The sequence below is a fragment of the Protobothrops mucrosquamatus genome, unplaced genomic scaffold (genome assembly GCF_001527695.2).
Source record: "Protobothrops mucrosquamatus isolate PMUCROS unplaced genomic scaffold, P.Mucros_1.0 scaffold908, whole genome shotgun sequence".
NCBI classification, from domain to species: Eukaryota; Metazoa; Chordata; class Lepidosauria; order Squamata; family Viperidae; genus Protobothrops; species Protobothrops mucrosquamatus.
Window position 1 is genome coordinate 108,092 of NW_015387160.1, and position 17,970 is coordinate 126,061.

Below are 17,970 nucleotides of genomic sequence, written 5' to 3' on the forward strand. Positions count from 1 at the left end.
CCCCCCCGACATACCCAATTCCAGCAACTGTTCCTTATATGCTTTAGCCTCCAGTCCCCTAATCATCTTTGTTTTATTTATTTTTATTATTTATTTTTGTGGCATTCAAATACATTTGAATTGAATTATCTACTGAATTGATAGATAAGGTGACTGATGACTGATCTCTATTAAGATTTTAAGATGGGATGAAGTGCTAGATTGGATCCTGCAATTTTTACTTGCCTGTAAAACTGTGGTGTCTCCAAATCCAAAGCCTTCTTTTAATAAAGCTGTAATGTAACTGAGATCCATACATAAAAAGGGGCTGGCAGAGCTATAGTTATCCATGTTATCACAAACTAAATGAAAAAAAATGAGAAGAATATTCAATACATTTAGAATAGCTGCTGAAAAATAAACATACATAACCATTAGAAACCACGGAAACTCTTGCTTCAATACTGGTTTACTGCTGATCATGGCTGCTATGGTTTTGGCTCCTTGTTTTTCTTATATCTTCTAGCCATCTGGAGGAATGGCTTTCAAATGCTGGGTTGGGCCAACTCAGGAAGAGTTCAAATGTACTAATGAATGTGGCTAGAGTTATATAACCATAGACTCTTTCCAATTCCTTAATCTTACTTGATGACATATTACTGTCTATTTAAACCAGGGGTAGTCAACCTTGGCTCTTTTATGACTCGTGGACTTCAACTCCCAGAATTCCTGAGCCAGCTATGCTGGGTCAGGAATTCTGGGAGATGAAGTCCACGAGTCATAAAAGAGCCAAGGTTGACTACCCCTGGTTTAAACTATATAGAGATCATTTATTCCTCACTTAACACAAAGCGGGTATTACTACGATATATGTATATAAACACGTTATATATAATATATACAGAGATGAAATGGGACCCTGTACGATGGCAAATATTGTTGAATTTACAATCAATTGGTTTTCTTTCATTTCAGCACACTTTTTTCAAGGATTTCTTTTATTCGGTGAGATCATTAAACTGTCTTATCTCTTACAAATAATTATATTGGTATTTCAAGTTTAAGCATACTAAACATGACAGTTAATTGATTAAAAATCTGTAAACACAAGATAGCCAAATAAAAACACAAAAAAGTGATTTCAAATTGGTAGTTAAACTAATTAGAAGGAATCCAGACAAAGTCAAACTCATCTTACCTTGTTTGGCTTTTTTTTCAAAGTCTCTCACACGTAAAACACCACCTTTCTCATAATCTGAAATGACAGGAGATTAAAGTTATCGTCTGACTAAGAAAAAGTTACTGTAAAAACCATAGCTGTGACATAATATCTGTATTTCAAATTGTACAGTACTTCCAGATCAGTTAAAATATGATCATTTTAAAAAAAATTAAAGGTTTTTGAATTACAACGGCAAAAGGACACATTTCTTGCGTAATGCTCTTTCAAGTTTTCTTCCCATAATGCAGGGGAAACTTTTCTGGGTGAGACTGAACATATCAAAAGGCCAAAAAAAATATCAAAATTTACTTTAAAATTAAATTTAAGTATGATCATTCCCCTTTAATGTATAGCTTTTTTTTAATGTCATATTAAAATTTTGGAATGATGCAGCCTTGGTTGTGTATTTTTCTTTAGCAGGGTGGGCACCACTCTGTGCCCCCAGGACTATCCCCCAGGACTATCCAAATTCCATAAGTTTCTTACACACAGTAACCCTTCCTATTTACTTCTGCCTGGAGCCTTAAGCATGGGAGTCAAAATGGCGGCCCACAGCCCAGATGAGTCATGTGCAGGCCACGCCCACCCCAGCTCCGCAAAGGCAAAGCCACGATATGTCATGTGATGCAATCGAGTTTGACACCCAGGCCCTATAGCTTCCTTTTAAAATAGGTTTCTCAGTTGAAAAAAGTCTACTTCTCTTTTCTCTCTCAATGCATCTGCTATTGATGGTCCCAATGTAGCATATTGCCTCGCTCCCAATCACTATTTTCCCTTCCCCTCCTTCCCTCACCTATTGCCCTTGTAGCCAAGGAAGTCATTTGCAGCCCTGCTCTTTTGACAGCTATGAGATTTAGCAAATGTAATGGCTGTTTCCAAAGGGCTCTTATTTTTCAAAACACATCTTTTGCTATCCTTTAGGAAAGTTTAAAAGATTTATCTATTTTACACTGCTTAATTAGTTAATGTTAACCTTGCTTCTAGCTGATATTTTGTCGGCTATTGCCTTACTTGTTTAACAGATTCATATATTAGTTGTTATTTGTATAATTTTATAATTTATTAATACAATTTATATGGCCATCCAAGTACAGTAACACTGGAGTAATCCCCACTGATATTTTATCTTGATATTGAGTAAAAAATAAGCAAAATGCTTATGGAGGTTATAGTGTTAACCTCCAAATTTTCAAATATTTACTATTCACCTATCAGGTCAGTGTCCACAGCCCGATCATAATAATAGGAAAAGGCATAAAAGGAACTTCTCTGAATCTCATCTGGTTGATGCAATTTTCCTTGTACAATCTTCAATACTTCAGAATAACAAGGTTGAAATCCAGTTTCACCTGCCAGAATAAAAACACAAGTATAAGCATGACATGAATCATAACGTCTAGTTCTTCCCTTAAGACTACTACAGTCTTCATATAGCCTCATTTCTAGTTTTGTTTCTTTTATGAAATATTTAGTTCATTTTTTAAAAAAAACTTTCATAGAAAGCAGTATCCTTTTAAATTACCTTCTGTGTTGCCGCCATACTGGTATTTTATTCCACCAAAATGCCATTCTGCTTCCAGCTGTTTTGGCAGACAAGAACTTCTGAATGTCTGTCCAAGTGCTTCAAGAGAGAATTTGGGAGAAGGAAAATTGGTTTATAAACGCAAACACACATATACACAAATGCACATACTCTTTTAATTTGGTTTTAATTGCAAACATATGAACCTGGGTGGGAAAAATGGAAGTGAAGACTTACTTCACTCATTTTCCTATGGAAGATGCTTTATTCACTAGACCAGTGGCTCTTGGAATGTTGGAGGGAGGGGGATAATTTGGGCACATCCTGGGGGTCATGGAGCAATTTGTAAGTGTTTGTGAGTCAAGGATCCAATTCAGGAGTGTTGCTGGGGGGAAGAGCAGTCTGCTTGGAATACATGCCTTCTTTCTTTCCCATTTAAGCTTTTCCCTAGCAGCAGCATGACAGAGTTGCCAATAAAGTAGAAATCCTGACACAGTTATGGGAGTAGACACATGTTTTGGAGCTCTGCATCCACCAGCAAACTGAGAACAGCAGCCAAAAGACAGAAGGAGTTGTCCTTTCCATCTGAAGGCGAGGATGGTCCAAAAGAGAAGACAAGAAGTATAGAGGCCCAGTAAGAAAAAAGCATGTAAAAAAAGGTGCAAGAGTTCTAATCCTGGCCATTAACACAAAAAGAAGAAATCTCTGAGAGAAAGGACAAGACAGAACAAATTCCATTAAGCGCTGAAAAACTGTGAGTTGGTGTCAAATGCTATTAGTATGAATTGGTGGATAAGGGGTCAGTTGGCTAGAACTGTGGAGTTGTGGGGGTTCCCTTGCAGGCCATGGACTGCAAGTAGCCCATTCCAAACCCACAATGTGTCAACTTTCCTCCCTGTACAAAAATACTGTGTTGGAGATATGTGGTTTCAATATTCTTAGCAATTCATTTCTAATAAGAATAGAGCAAGCATTAGCCACTAGCCCAAAAAATACGAATTGCTGGGCTGCAGATAGAATAGTTATTTTGTCTGACCATACCTTCCAAATTCAAAGCTCCTAATGTTGCCAACCGAGCAGCTTTTAGCCCAAGCCCCAAATAGCTATATGGGAGGATAAGGAACACATAATTAATAACCAAGGCACTGTATGAACATTTTACAAATTTGGATATAAATTATATTATGCCAAATAACTTTCTTGTTGCTTTCTAAGATCTCAGTGCCAAAATAACAGCATATGGCTCTTTTACAGTAATGCACAAATTATTGTGTATAATATGAGAAAGATAATTTATCTAGAATCAATTATTCTGATAATAAGCAAAGATTTGACTTACTACCTGAATGATACAAACGATTTAGATGAATTTTTCAGACACAAAGCAATAATATCTTAGAATTTGTGTTTATTTTCTCACTTACCTGTGTGTGTAGAGCTTATACGTGCTGTTGAACATTTGAAATGAGGTAAGAAAGTCCACTGGTGTTTGTGTTAAGGTTTCCTAAAAATTATGAGAATGAAAAGTAATCATTCATGAATGATACCTTTCAACATCAGTAAAAATTGATTTCAACGAATTCTTTAGTATTGCAAAAAATTATGTTTTTGTATAATTTATATAATTCCCTGACATCTTCTACTGCACAATGAATATAGATTGCAGATTTGTAGATTCTCCATTTTTAGTGACCAACAAGTTCTCAAACATATGCTTCAGAGATATATTGACAGGAATACCTTGTGTCAAATTTAACTTTTTTTCTTTATTTATTCTCTCCCCGACTTCCTAACTATTTGACTTCCTATTTATTATTACATTATGAATTATTATTCTAATGTATATAACTACCTATCATGTGTGTGTGTGTGTGTGTGTGTATGTCTATGTGTCTCTATGCGTATGTGGGTTGCTGGGCTTGCAAACAGTTAAAACCATATAAAATAACCAAATAAAGAATTTTAAAAATGTTTATCATGATGGTTTTTTAAATTATTTTTACTAATACAAAAACCTATTAAAAACCACCATAAAAATTCATCAAATTTGCAGCTGAGGTAATCACATCTACAAATATGATACCAACTGACAGCGCCAGTTCTAGCATTTTCCCAGTTCCCATCTCTATTGACAGAATCATGTTTTCAAGGTGTTTAGAAAGCCAGCAGGATCGGGGCCAATTTGATCTCTGGCAGGAGTCATGGCACAAAAGACTTTCCTCCTTGAAGGCATATTCATTGTTTTGTGCAGTTGTTTACATACTCAATATTTATGAGATCGTGAATGTGGCTGAACAGTTTGGACACCCTAATAGTTAGGACTTTGTAATATCTCTTTGAGCAAAAACAATAGTTTCCAAACATTTCCTGCAGCCAAATAAGAGTTCTTCTAATTTTGCTTTTGGATTTCTTTCCCATTCTACCTTGGAGAAATCTTTTAAGAAATATTGCATCTCTGAGATCTCCTGAAAGATTTTCAATATATTTAATTCTGATAATTGAAAGGCCAATCCAAATCCTAAGTGTTACTATTATGAAATATTAGTTTTTAAGATATGTTGCTATCTAGTCAATTTCATTCTTCTGTTGACTTGCACAATGTTTCATGTGGCACTGGTGCCACATAACTTCACAAAGTAATAGAGGCAATCTTTGTGTTTAGCATTGGCAATGCATTCTTTTCTTCAAACACTTCACCTTTTTTTCTCAAAATGGGTCTCCAAATGTGGTTGTGGTCAGATAATGGAAGTTTTGTTTCACTAGTCCAAAGAGCCCTATTGCAGAATGTTTCAAGTTACCTTGATATGGTCTAGACCAGCCTTTCTCAACTTTTTTACCCTGGAGGAACCCTTGAAATAATTGAACTCCTACATAAAAATTATATCTGCAGCTTGCATTGTGCAACATGAAAAGTGAAAACATTTTCTTTAATCACAGTAATTTGTGGAACCTCTGGGACCTTGTGTGGAACCCTAGAGTTCTCCAGAACTACTGTTGAGAAGGCTGTTCTAGATAAGGACAGAGAGTCTGGCAATACTGCTGTGTAGATCATATTCATATAAGCTATGCTGTTTTGTAGACAGCCACTGCAGTATTAGCTGACGTTTAGTCTCCTGCAAAGTCTGCAAAATTTTTGCAGATCCAGGAAAGATTTTTTTCTTGTCTTCAAGCTCTATGTAACTTTCATTTCTTAACAGTGTTTCTCACAGTTGAAACTGCTAGCTGGCAATATTCAGAAGTGTTTTTTTACAGCCTTTCTTTGCACTAGAAGAGTGAATTATCTTAATTTTAAATTCTAAGACAGCTGCTTAAAGGGCCCCATCATTGTTGAAAATAGATAGAACCTTACACTCACCACCAAACAGATAAGAAAGGTAAAAACATTTGTTCACTGCCAAATCTGGCTAATTGCCAATTACCTTTTGGGGCCTCTAACAACTTTACACTTAAAAAAAAAAAACCTTACTGCTCCACTCAAATATATCCCTACTTCTACAAAAAAATAATAATACTGTTTTCTTATTTGGAATTTGTCCAAATTCACATAAAGAGTAAATAAGCAATTAAATATGCAGAAACACTGGGTATAACTTTATGCTATTTGAGTTGGGCCTGCTTCTATTCATTCGATTCATAGAAACAGGCAGTCTGAACAGTGGGAGCTACCTGGCACAAAACAACCATGTTATTTCAGGGTAGTCCTCAAGTTACTAACATAATGAAGCCTGCTCATTAGTTCCATAAGTTGCAGGAATCATAAAAAAGGTTCGGTCACACGATCAACCGAGTTTTGTGTTTTTTGCAATGGTTAAGTAAACGTGGTGGTCATAAAACAAATGCCATGGTCGTTAAGTGAACCAATAGTTTGCTCTGCAGTTTTGCCCAAAACTAGAAGTAACTACCAGTTTTTGGCAAACCCGAAATAAAATGCACTTATGTGACTGCAAGACACAAACAACTATAAATGTAGCCAAGCATCCAAAGTATAGTCATGTGAATTATTATTATTATTATTTATTAAATTATTTATTATTATTATTTATTGAATGCAGCCCCCAACTGTTGGAACATCATATCTGAATGGTAAATTCCCCTTTTCAGGTAGCTTGTAAGTTTGAATGATCACTAAAAGACCAGTTGTAAATTGAGAACGACCTGTATTTTGGTATTGTGTTAATCCAGCCATTGTTTACATATCATGTTTCATAACTGGTTGTGTTCATGAGCCAAACCAATATTCAATAAACCAACAACACTTTAGTGTCCTGAGTGAAGCCATGTGGTTTCCTTTCTATGAATTTTGATTATGATAGAAAAGAGTATTTGGGTTATCTGAAGTATAGTGTTAGAAAGGCATTTGTTCTGTTAAGGAAGATATCATCAAGGCTGAAAGTGACAATGGACATAAAGATAATCCAAAATACGGAACCTGCAGCCTATTCTATCTACTCACCTCCAGCTGTGGCAGGAATGTTATCTGAGTTGAAGCTCCTCCCAGGTCCAGAGTTCCAACTGTCCGCTGGTCTTGGCCATACAACTGCCCTGCAGATAACATTGCAAAAATTCAAACAGTACCCATATACAGCAAAAAAAATAAATAAACCACACCCTGTTCTGGGAGGGTTTTAGCAAGTCAGAAGAGACATAATGGATGACTCTCCTACTATTAATAGGCTTCCTATTCATTTTTTGTGGATTCTATCTATTAAAACAGAAACATGCCACAGTAAATACCTGTCAAAAAATTCACAGTGATCCAGGCTAAAATACCTGCAAGAGAGAAAGAAAAAGCTACTGAAAATCCATCTATCTATAGACTACAGAGGATTATTGCAGGCTCTGCATTTCTGCTGATCAGTAATTATCAGTACTTTTCCAAACAGAATATCATTTCATTCATTGTTTTGGCTTCTCAACCTTTTCACATCAGTTGGGGGCGTTCTCTTAACTTTCATTACTGTTTCCCCACCTAAAATTTATCCTATCTCTTTTTTTTGTTCCAGTTCTTATACTTTCCCATCAGGTTTCCTAACATTCTGTAAACCCTGCAAATTTATTGCATAGTTTTACTGAAACCAACTCCAAATGACATTTTTAACTAATTGCCAAGTTAGGTCAGTTTACTCAGCTAAATAAATGTCTGGATTAAGGACATTCAGCTGAACTAAGCTTAGATGAATATGTGATACTAAATTAAAAAGTAAACCCACTTCATACTGTAGTTCTCCAAGTAGTTCTCCATATAATTTGGTAAAGCCAAATTGTTTTAACTAGGTTCAAGTGGCTGAGGTTTCTTTGGGAGAAAGTTTTGATCTGACTGCCTGGAAGAAATGGTGGTGTGTTCCTTCCAAAAACAACAACAAAAAAAACTCTCAGTCTGTTCCCAATAGACAACTTCTATCCAGTTTCCAATCTTTCTTTTTGAGAAAGTTGGTAGAAAAGGAGGTGCATGAGTATGGGGTGGAAACTGCATTGGTTGCTCAAATGGATAACCTGCAGCCTTTGATACAATTGATAATGAGGTTGGAGGTGGATGGCACTGCTTTACACTTGGTTTCACTTCTTCCTAAATGAGAGGTTCCAATCCGTGATGCTGGAGAATGAGCAGTAGGGGTACCATAGGGCTCAACTCCTGTTTGGACCAGGAGGGCTTGGCAACATTAAATCATGTCCCTATCACTTCTAGGCTGGAGGTGTATGTATGTGTGTATGTATGTATGTATGTATGTATGTATGTATGTATGTATGTATGTATGTATGTATGTCTTTATTTATTATGCCTTGCATCTTACTGAAACATGACTCTGGGCTACTTACAATATGATGAAAAGTAAAAAAGGCAATACAAAACAATTACATTAGGAGAATTAAATGGACTTGCATAGTGCATGGACTTTACATGCTATTGTCCTTGGAAACTACTCTGAAACTGGAATTGTTTTGAATGTAGCAGCTTGCCTACTGGTATTTGAGAGCTGTTGTAATCATACAATACTGGTTAGTAGTAGGATCTCAAATAAAGTTCAGGGTGCTGGTTTTAAGTGTCTGCTTATCCTATTTGTTTGATTTAGGGTGTTTTGGGTTCCCACATTTCAAGAGTTATGTATGGCACAGAAGCAGATCTTATTGGTCATGGACTACTCCTTTGTACTGGTTCTCCTTTCTCCAAGTCCATTTCTCTATCAAATGCTACACTGATGTCCTTCAAGAACACAGTGAAAACTGTTTTTTTAAAAAAAGTCTTCAAATTGGATTGACTAAGCACACGTTGCCTGTATGTGAAGGGTGCTAATAGTTGATTTTTTAAAAATCATAATTTTAGTTTTTGATAGAAGTGTTTTATTTAGCATTTAGCTGTTATTTGTTTGTTTTATTTAGTATTTTATTTGCATGCCATTGTAGTTAACTAACTAAAGCCATTGTAGAATAAGGGGGTATATAAATAGCAAAATAAAATAAATGCGTATTCATTATGACATTGCTATCTAAATCTGTCCTTTGCTATGATGTGTTCTAATTGTAAACTCCATATGGGCATTAGAACTAGTTGAATCTATTTTTCATCTAGTAATATGTTACTAATGCAGCCAAGGAACTTTATCATTTTCCTGTATACAGAATCCTGTTTCCCTAGGATATTATAATCTTGGTTGCCTTAAAAGCAACATCATAATATTTTATCCTGTTCTGAGAAACCCTTCTTCCCCTCTTACTTCCCTAGTTATTTCTCTTCTCTATGCCTCAGTTTCCTTATTTGTACAGTAGGACGTACCTTCATAAGATCCATCCATTATGCTAACACTATTATCAGGAACTAAAAATGGTGAATCCTCAAAGACCATTCTGACCTGTGGGGAAAAAAAGGAAGTGATTTTCCTAGAATTGGAATCATTCACAAACAGAAATATGCAAATTATGCAACTTTCTTCTACAAAAAAACAGAGGAATGTAAAATCAGCTACAGGTTAAATGATTTCGTTCAACTTCTAAAACTACCATTAAAACTGGATTGCTTTCTGCATTTATTAATATAGACCTATAGAAGAAATAGCTATAAAATCATAAAGAGTTGAATGAAGCCATTAGGCTACTGAGTTCAATTTCTTGCTCAGTGCAGGAATCTCAAGTAACTCATTCCTGACCATTGGCTGTCCATGTCTACTACAACACATCCAGCAAAAGGGAGCTCACCCCTTTCCTCTAGTGATTCCACTAGTGAACTGCTCTTACTATTATTTTTCTCACATTCATCCAATATCGGCCTTCCTAGAATTTAAGAGTAATATTCTACGTCCTGTACTCTAGGACAAATAAAAAACAGGTCACGCAATTATTTTATGTGGCATCCCTTCAAATACTTGAAAAATATTATCAAATCTCCCCTCAGTCAATTTTTTTCAAGATTGCACATACCCAGTGTCTTTTATCTCTCTTCAGAGAACCGAGGGCTTAAAATATCCCATATCCAGTAAGTTTTCATATCCTATCAATCTCACTGTATTTCTCCGTGTGTGTTTTGGAAATGGAGACAGTGCTCAAGGGACATGTGATCAATCTAGGATATAGTGTTTTTCATAACCAATGATTTTACAAGTGCTTCCATTGAGTTTGATATTTTAAAAAGCAGCTGGGGCATATTCATGGCATAACACAAATTGAAAGGATTGAAAAAGGCCCCCACTTTTATATAGCACCATTGATTTTGTAGTATATAACCCAACATTACTTGTGAGAGTAGATCTTGAGCTTTCTGTTCCGCTAACAACCGTAGACCAGCAGTGGCTTTCAATACTACGGGGGTCTTGCTCCAGTGACCTGGTGGTATAGCATTTTTAGCCATCTCTAATAATTTTCTGATAGTTTCAGCTCCCTAAAGATTAGCAGAAACAAAAACAAAAAACTGATAGGATTGAGCAGAACTTTAGTTTACATTTTTAAAATATTTCTCTTCTTCAATTTGTTCCTCCAAGCCTATTTTATTTTTGAGGGCTTTAGCTTGACATTTATAATTTTCCTCTTGAACTAAGCTTAAGGTATATGCAATTGCCTTTATTGACATCTATCCCTATGTCACTAGGCAAACTACTGGTCCCGTCAATGTTCTCTTGCCCCAATCTCGGTCAATTTTCTCATTGTTTATGGGCCTATATTGGGACTGAGAGAAGTTAGTATTGGTTAATGGCAAAACATGTCCTTGAACATACAATATTCCTGCTGTAATCACTTTTATCTCCAGCTAGGTTTAGGGAGGAGGTAATAGGAAAACCCTTGGAGAGTTACTATTTTCCAGTGAGAATAAGTAATAATAATAAAAAAATGAGATCAGTAGGTTGCCTTTATGATTCATTCTATCTTCAAATGCCAAAAGAAAATAATTTATTTTACATCAGAAAGTCTTACCCTTTTAGGCTGATTGGCATATGCTGAGAGACCTGGTTTCACTGATTCAAAAACTTCCCCTTTTAACTCTGCAGGATATTCTATAAAAATATATATAATAAGCTGTTAGATAGGCTTATTTTTATCTAAGGCTATAGGTATTTTGCTCTACTGATTACAAATGAGTTAATAACTGAAATATGTCAGTGAAGGTTGTGATTTTCAATCAAGCTGTGTCCCAAAGATTCAACCAAAAGGTACTTTTCAGAGAAAGAGTGAAAATGTAGAAAACAGAAACTTTATTTTGTAATACATATATAATTCTTGGTAATGTGGGACTTCTGGATAGATGGTTCTGTGTAACAAATATAAGAAGACTTATAATATTTTGTGGAAGATTGCAATATAAAGATATACTTGAGGAAAAATCTAATGCATATCACTAATGTGTACTGCCTCGACAGCAAAATTGTGATGTGTCATTATTATTATTATTATTATTTAGATTTGTAATAGCGGCCCCACTTAAAAGATGGGCAACTTACATCATCACATCATAAAACAAGAACATAACCACAAAGCATAACCAACCAGTCAAAATACTACACAAAAACTGAAAACAAAATATGACAAAATGGACTAGGCTGTGCTTAGTTAATTCTCATTTCATTTGCTAACAGAGATGAAAATCCAGATGCTTCATAATTCTGGATCAAAATCATCTCTCCCTTCTTTCGGAAGATAGTTTTTCAGAAGACAGCATTTGATTTATTAAAGTGACAGAGCTGTACAAATCCAGTAATGCTTATATTGAGCAAATGTTTGTATTGGATTAATAACAAGATAAAGGATTAATGACAAGGATTAAGACACTATAGTATATAATTAAATATATTAAAACATACCAAACTGGAAATGCCAGGCAACCAAAGAGCAGAAAATGTTGTTAAACATTATCTGTAAGATAATCCTTTCTTGTTTTTCTATGTGTAGAATTAAATTGTACTCATATCCTGTTTCCATCTTTTAAACTTAATCTACTTTAAAATCTTTCTCAGGAAAATACATCAATTAAGCAACTGATCCAACTCTTTATAAAGAGACTGCACAAACTAATCAAAATTAATTGAAATCAGGAAATAAACAAAAGTGAAGGAAACTGTGAAAAGAGACTATGAAATAAGGATACATCCACAGATTTTAATTGGATGAAAGGGCAAAATCTTTTGAACTAAGGTGCCCCAAATGGGCTAACTTGCAGAATGTGTCCAAAATCCGGGACCCATGACTCCATGGAATTGAAATTTGGCAAATTTTATAAATCATTTTATGACATAAATATCATAAAACAGTTTATGACATAATACAAATGTCATAAAATATGTCCAACTCTGCTATACAATTCAACATGGGGTATTTTCAAGGCAGCCACATCTTTGAATGTATCCAGTTTTTCCAGTGAACACACTACATCAGAAGCTTTGTCATTTTGATGGCATTGAGGAATCTGGTAAGGAAATATTTCTGAAAGGATGAGCCAGGGGGTCACAGGATATCTAGTTCTTGTAAATTCCTAAAACATTTATAATCTATTGATTTATAGTTCAAGAGTTGCTTATAGACTTTTTGAAGTCAAGTCAACAACTTGTGGAGAGTAAACAAGGTGATTAATATCAAAATCAGTCAATTAATTGCTTATAATACATTGACAAGTGCCTGGTTGTTGTAGCCTATTTTTATGATTCATTTATTCAATTTACATAACTGCCTACCTCACATTTGTGACTGGATGGCTAACATAATTAAATATATACCACAAGAACAATAAACATACGAAATACGAAAACAACACAAAAATATCATTAAAACCAATTAAAAACCACAAAACATAATCAGTAGGAAATTACAAGTGATATGTCAACCAATAAAACCATCTAGCAGACTCTACACCACAAGTACATATGTTCAGGAGAACTTCCAACAGTCTTACCTGGGCTTCTCTGTATAAAGGTGTAAATATGAATTCGTGTCCCTGTGCTTCCTGCATCAAACATGATGCCATAAAATGTTTCCACGCTGGCATTGGCTGGACAGATTTTAAGGGGGAAAAGTTCTTGGAACCATAATTCAGGTTTGGGATGAGAAACAATACAATAAATGGAGGAAAACACAAATATGGCAATGACTGTGAACCAGGAAGTACCCATCATGCTTGGGGGCCTTAGAGAACTGCAGTTTGAATCAAGACTTCCAGATTGCAGAGGTTCCTGAAGATAACATTATATACATTAGAAAAATCATAAGTTAAATAAATCAGTCAACAGAGAAACTTCCCACATCCCAAAAAGGTGATTTGATCACTAAAGCAAGGACAAACCATTACACTTCAAGTCTGCTCCTTTGAATCTATGGAACAGTTACAACTGTGTTCTAAAATTCTATGTGGAATAAATATGAAAGTTCTGCTTCTTTATAAAGTATCTCTATTTGCTAATATTGCAGATTCCAAATTAATGTAGGAATTATAATCCTGGCTATCACTCTGAGAAGGCCAGGGAAGCTCAGAATACAAGTGTCATTCAGAACAACCAACAATGGGAATTGCACATGCTGTTGATGACACTAAATAGGCAGAACAAAACAATGCATTTAGTTGTGGTACCCTCCCACTTCATATCCAATATATGGCTCAGGATCATTTCTGTTTTGTGCTTTTACTTTCAAATCAAACTCACCCAGTAATTGTTTTTGATGTGCAGAAGTACACTTGCATTCTATAAGATTCCAGAAAATATTGATACGGAAATTTCCTATTCAGCACAGGAAATTCACAAAAGCCAAATTATGCTAACATCTCAAACTGAAATGGACATTAATTAAGGAAAACATAAGATAGTTTCAGATTTAATGACTTAAGTTTCTGTAGCAGGAGAAAATTTATGACCAGTATGGCTTCTAGTAAATTCCTAAGTGCCTAAATAATTTGAAGCCAACACACTGGATTGTAAGGTTTGATGGGCTATAAAGTGTGGGCAGATGCCTGGTTTTATTGTCTTTGGCTATTGTTATGAACCACCCATAATTGTGTTCTACAAGATGGACAACTATGTAAGCCTTTTAAATATGTAACATAACATAACAAACAGTTCTATAGATTTCTTTACATTAAAACAAAGTATTTGAAATTTAGAAACATTTCTTCCTCCATTCAGGTCCCCTTTTCCCTGCTTGTGCCATTTTGTTTTACTTAGCTTTTCACAGGTATTTCTCTTCCATACTAGATCCTTGCTGGTTATTAACTCTGGTTTTTTAATAAATGTCAACATTTATCTTATGCAATCATTTTTCACAATTACAAAAGATCTGATGATTAGAACAGTTCACTGGCATGCGATCGGTACTTAGCATCTGAATCCCTAATTACTGGATTCTTTCTTTGCTTCAGCATCCATCCACCATCTTGTTCCAATTTTCTATCTACTGTTATTAAAAAAACTCAAGTTTGTTCTACTTTTCGTCCATTTTTTTTGTCTTATCATGTGTTTAACTTTTATTGCTTCTCTTTCAACTTTATTCCTAATCCCAAACTATGACATAACTCCTTAAGAAAAGCAGTTACTTTTTAAGCCAATAGTTCTATTAACAAAGTTTCTCCTAATAATTAATTGAAATTTTTTTTGCTACATTTGTTTTGCTGGTTTAATTTATACCTTGTATAAAGATCAAGTTATGTTCATGAAAAATAGGGGCAAGAAACTTATAGCAATACATGCCCAACTTATAGCAATACAATAACTATTATCCATATATTTCTTTGGAAATTGGGCAAGCATAAGAATACGGAGTCTATATTTGCCAAAATGAATTTTGAACTTAAACCTAAACCTTACTTTTCTAATCCATAATATTCTAACACATATAAAACCTAAAGTACAAGGGCAATTTGGAAATAAACCTCCATTTGGTTATCAATGACAGACACCACATCGGAAGTGGTGCCATAGAAAATCCCCCCAAATGTGAAGATGCCAAAGGAGTACTGCTAGTGAAGTTCATAGAGTGTGGTTCGACCATCACTTCAGAAGTCTATTGTGAAATGTTATGAAAACTCAGACGAGCCATCCATAACAAGTGTTGGGACATGTGACTTCCGGTGTGGTGTTGGTTCACGATAATGCTCGCCTGTACACCATTAGATGCACCCAAGAACTTTTGAAGCAGTTCCGTTGGGATGTTTTTGATCACCCTCTCTATAGCCCAGATTTGGTGCCGAGCAACTACTACTAAGGAAAATTCAAACCTTGTAAGACATTATGACAAGTGCCTGAATTTGAATGGCAATTATGTCAAAAAGTAATGTAATGTTGTAGTTTTATAATGTATATAATAAAAGTTTTGTATCTGCACGTGTCTGTCATTGATAACCAAAAGGAGGTTTATTTCCGAATTTCCCTCCAAGTACCTTGTTGTCAAAGTATATCGGATTTAAAAGTATAACTAGAAAAATCTGATGCTGAAATTTTAATTTAATCTACAAAAATGCTTCTACATAGATTAAGGAAATTTGATCTAATTGGAAACTTTTAAAATTTAGAAATAGTGAATCTATGCAATATAACCTTCCTTCTTTTTACAAATTCCATCTAAAAACATTTGTATTGTAAAACCTTTATCATAATCGCTTAATCTCCCTACCCTTTTATAAGTGTTGGTAATTAAAATAAAGGCATTTTGCTCTCCTTTTTGAATGGAGTAAGAAAGTGAAAAGAACTAAAAAAGAAAACTTTATACTTTATTGCAAAAACTTAATCCCAAAGCATTTCAAAGACTTTTCTTCAGGGGACTTTAAAAAATATCATTCTAATATTATATTGTTTAATAATAGCTAATATGTATGTCTTATTTGCAATTATCATTTAGTTGTATACACCATAAAGATTTTTTTTTTTATGAATTGCATTACCCTTAAGATATTCCTCCTTAAAAATGCATTGGAACTGAGACTCTGCAATATATGTGCATTGATTTCCTTTTTCCCTTTTTTAGTTTTACAAAGTATAAAAAAATACTTGATTGCTATGTATTGCTTTCCTCCAAGAAGTCAACTTAGCTTGTACTGGAGATCTCTTTTCATTTATTCTCACAAAAATATCCCACAAGTAGCATGGGTGGGGGTGGGGAAGGACAGAAAGAGAGAGCGAGAGAGAGAGAGAGAGAGAGTATCCCAAAATCACATCCATGGCCAAAGTATATCCTTGAACCTAGGGCTCCTGGGTCATGGTTCAATACCCTAGCAGCCTAGCCACTAAAACACACTCGCTCTCCATTTTTATTTTTATATATAACATTATTGTAATAAATATATCATATCCTATCCTATCATAAATATTAGCCTTCTTCAAAACATTCAGGACCTGAAATACAAACTATATGTGTACTTACCTATGCTATGGGTACAATGAAAAAATATTTAGCTGTTAATCATCTAGGCAGGAAAGTTGCATATTATATATCAGTAAGTCCATTTTCTGTAAACGTAGGTTTAGCATTTATCTAAGGCAAACAAAAAAAAATGTCCAGTTGGAGTTTTTTTCCTAGCAGAAGTTCAAAGGGCATATTTCAAGTAGGAAGTTCCAATGAAAACAACTGATCTAGGAAATTATTTACCAACTTGAATATTCATTGCAACAAAAAAGTTAAAGTCATTAAGAAAAGAAAAGGCATTTACTATATTTTGTCATACTCAGCAGTCCAGTTTTACTAGATGAAATAGATAGTAAATTAATGTGCTCCAGATATGTGGTAATATATCTTATCTTTCCTAGTCAGGCTTATGTTTGTCAAATAGTGTAAGAACACCTATGAACCTTGTAAGAAGCTTGTAAGAACACCTATGATCCCAAGATTGGTATAATTACTTGGAAATGCTATGTTAAGTGTCTTTTAAAATACTATATCAGAAATCTCAGAGACAGTGATATAACTGAGATTTGTGAAACATTTCAAGAATAATAACATACTGAAAACATTTCTATGTAAATTTTTGCTGTAATCAATGACGTTTATATTTTTAGAAATAAAAATATTGGCAAAAAGAGGATGAACCGTTTTTCCTTTTCATGTAAAATTTGTATGTAAAATTTTTCAGACTGGGTAGATGAAAGGTTAAATTAGCATTGGAAAATACATGCCAAGTAACATGTAATTGAGCCCTACAGAGTTCTATGAGATCATATCGTGGAAATAAAGAGCAGGACTGATAAAGTGAGAGAAGTTTTCTTTTAAAAGAAAAAAAAAAAAACCCAAATGTTTGCAGTTGAGACTTAAGAACGGAATTGTGTTGGATTGTGCGCTATTACACCTTGCCACTTCTGAATTGCACAGAAGCATGAATGATGCCCAAATGACAATCCGAAGAATAAAAAGCCTTTAAAGCCGTGTATGGATTACTTAAAATATCACGGATTGAATGTCTGTGAAAGGAGACAGTTCTCTAAAGAGTTGGCAAAGATATAAAAAAAAAAAATACAAAGCCATGGAGAAAAAGAGTTTGAAATATTTAGAACGCATTATATACGCAACGAGAAATATCGCCCAAACCACGATAGGAACAAGAGCAGTCAAGAGCGCGCCGAAAGACAGGAGCAAGGGACGCATATTATGGTTCGAGTCCCGTGTCGGCGGCTCCGGATTAGAGAAGGACCGCCGCCCCCACCTCCAATTCACCCCCGAGCCCAGTTCTCACTCACCATGTTTTCCGAACCTTCAGTTTTCCACATCTCACCGGTGCCGCGTGTCACGTCAATACACTGCGCGTTACGTCACGGACGCACCTTTTCTTCCTCACTTTTCCGCGACGCGCAGTTTC

The 17,970-nt window shown here is 34.9% G+C and overlaps 1 protein-coding gene across 1 annotated transcript in view; it reads right to left on the reverse strand.

Moving 5' to 3' along the window:
- The window catches only part of ENTPD5 (ectonucleoside triphosphate diphosphohydrolase 5 (inactive)), a 20,966-nt gene extending 3,079 nt beyond the window's left edge, over positions 1 to 17,887 (reverse strand). The window contains exons 1-14 of the mRNA XM_015819373.1: positions 17,852 to 17,887; positions 16,545 to 16,655; positions 13,093 to 13,369; positions 11,124 to 11,203; positions 10,450 to 10,593; positions 9,496 to 9,571; positions 7,458 to 7,493; positions 7,177 to 7,265; positions 4,148 to 4,227; positions 3,765 to 3,826; positions 2,724 to 2,822; positions 2,410 to 2,550; positions 1,178 to 1,234; positions 226 to 341 (exon numbers count right to left, since the gene is read on the reverse strand). Of these exons, the coding sequence (XP_015674859.1) occupies positions 226 to 341; positions 1,178 to 1,234; positions 2,410 to 2,550; positions 2,724 to 2,822; positions 3,765 to 3,826; positions 4,148 to 4,227; positions 7,177 to 7,265; positions 7,458 to 7,493; positions 9,496 to 9,571; positions 10,450 to 10,593; positions 11,124 to 11,203; positions 13,093 to 13,312 (1,200 nt within the window). The 5' untranslated portion in view covers positions 13,313 to 13,369; positions 16,545 to 16,655; positions 17,852 to 17,887. The remainder of the gene's footprint in view (positions 1 to 225; positions 342 to 1,177; positions 1,235 to 2,409; positions 2,551 to 2,723; positions 2,823 to 3,764; positions 3,827 to 4,147; positions 4,228 to 7,176; positions 7,266 to 7,457; positions 7,494 to 9,495; positions 9,572 to 10,449; positions 10,594 to 11,123; positions 11,204 to 13,092; positions 13,370 to 16,544; positions 16,656 to 17,851) is intronic.
- Between the last annotated feature and the right edge of the window lie 83 nt (positions 17,888 to 17,970).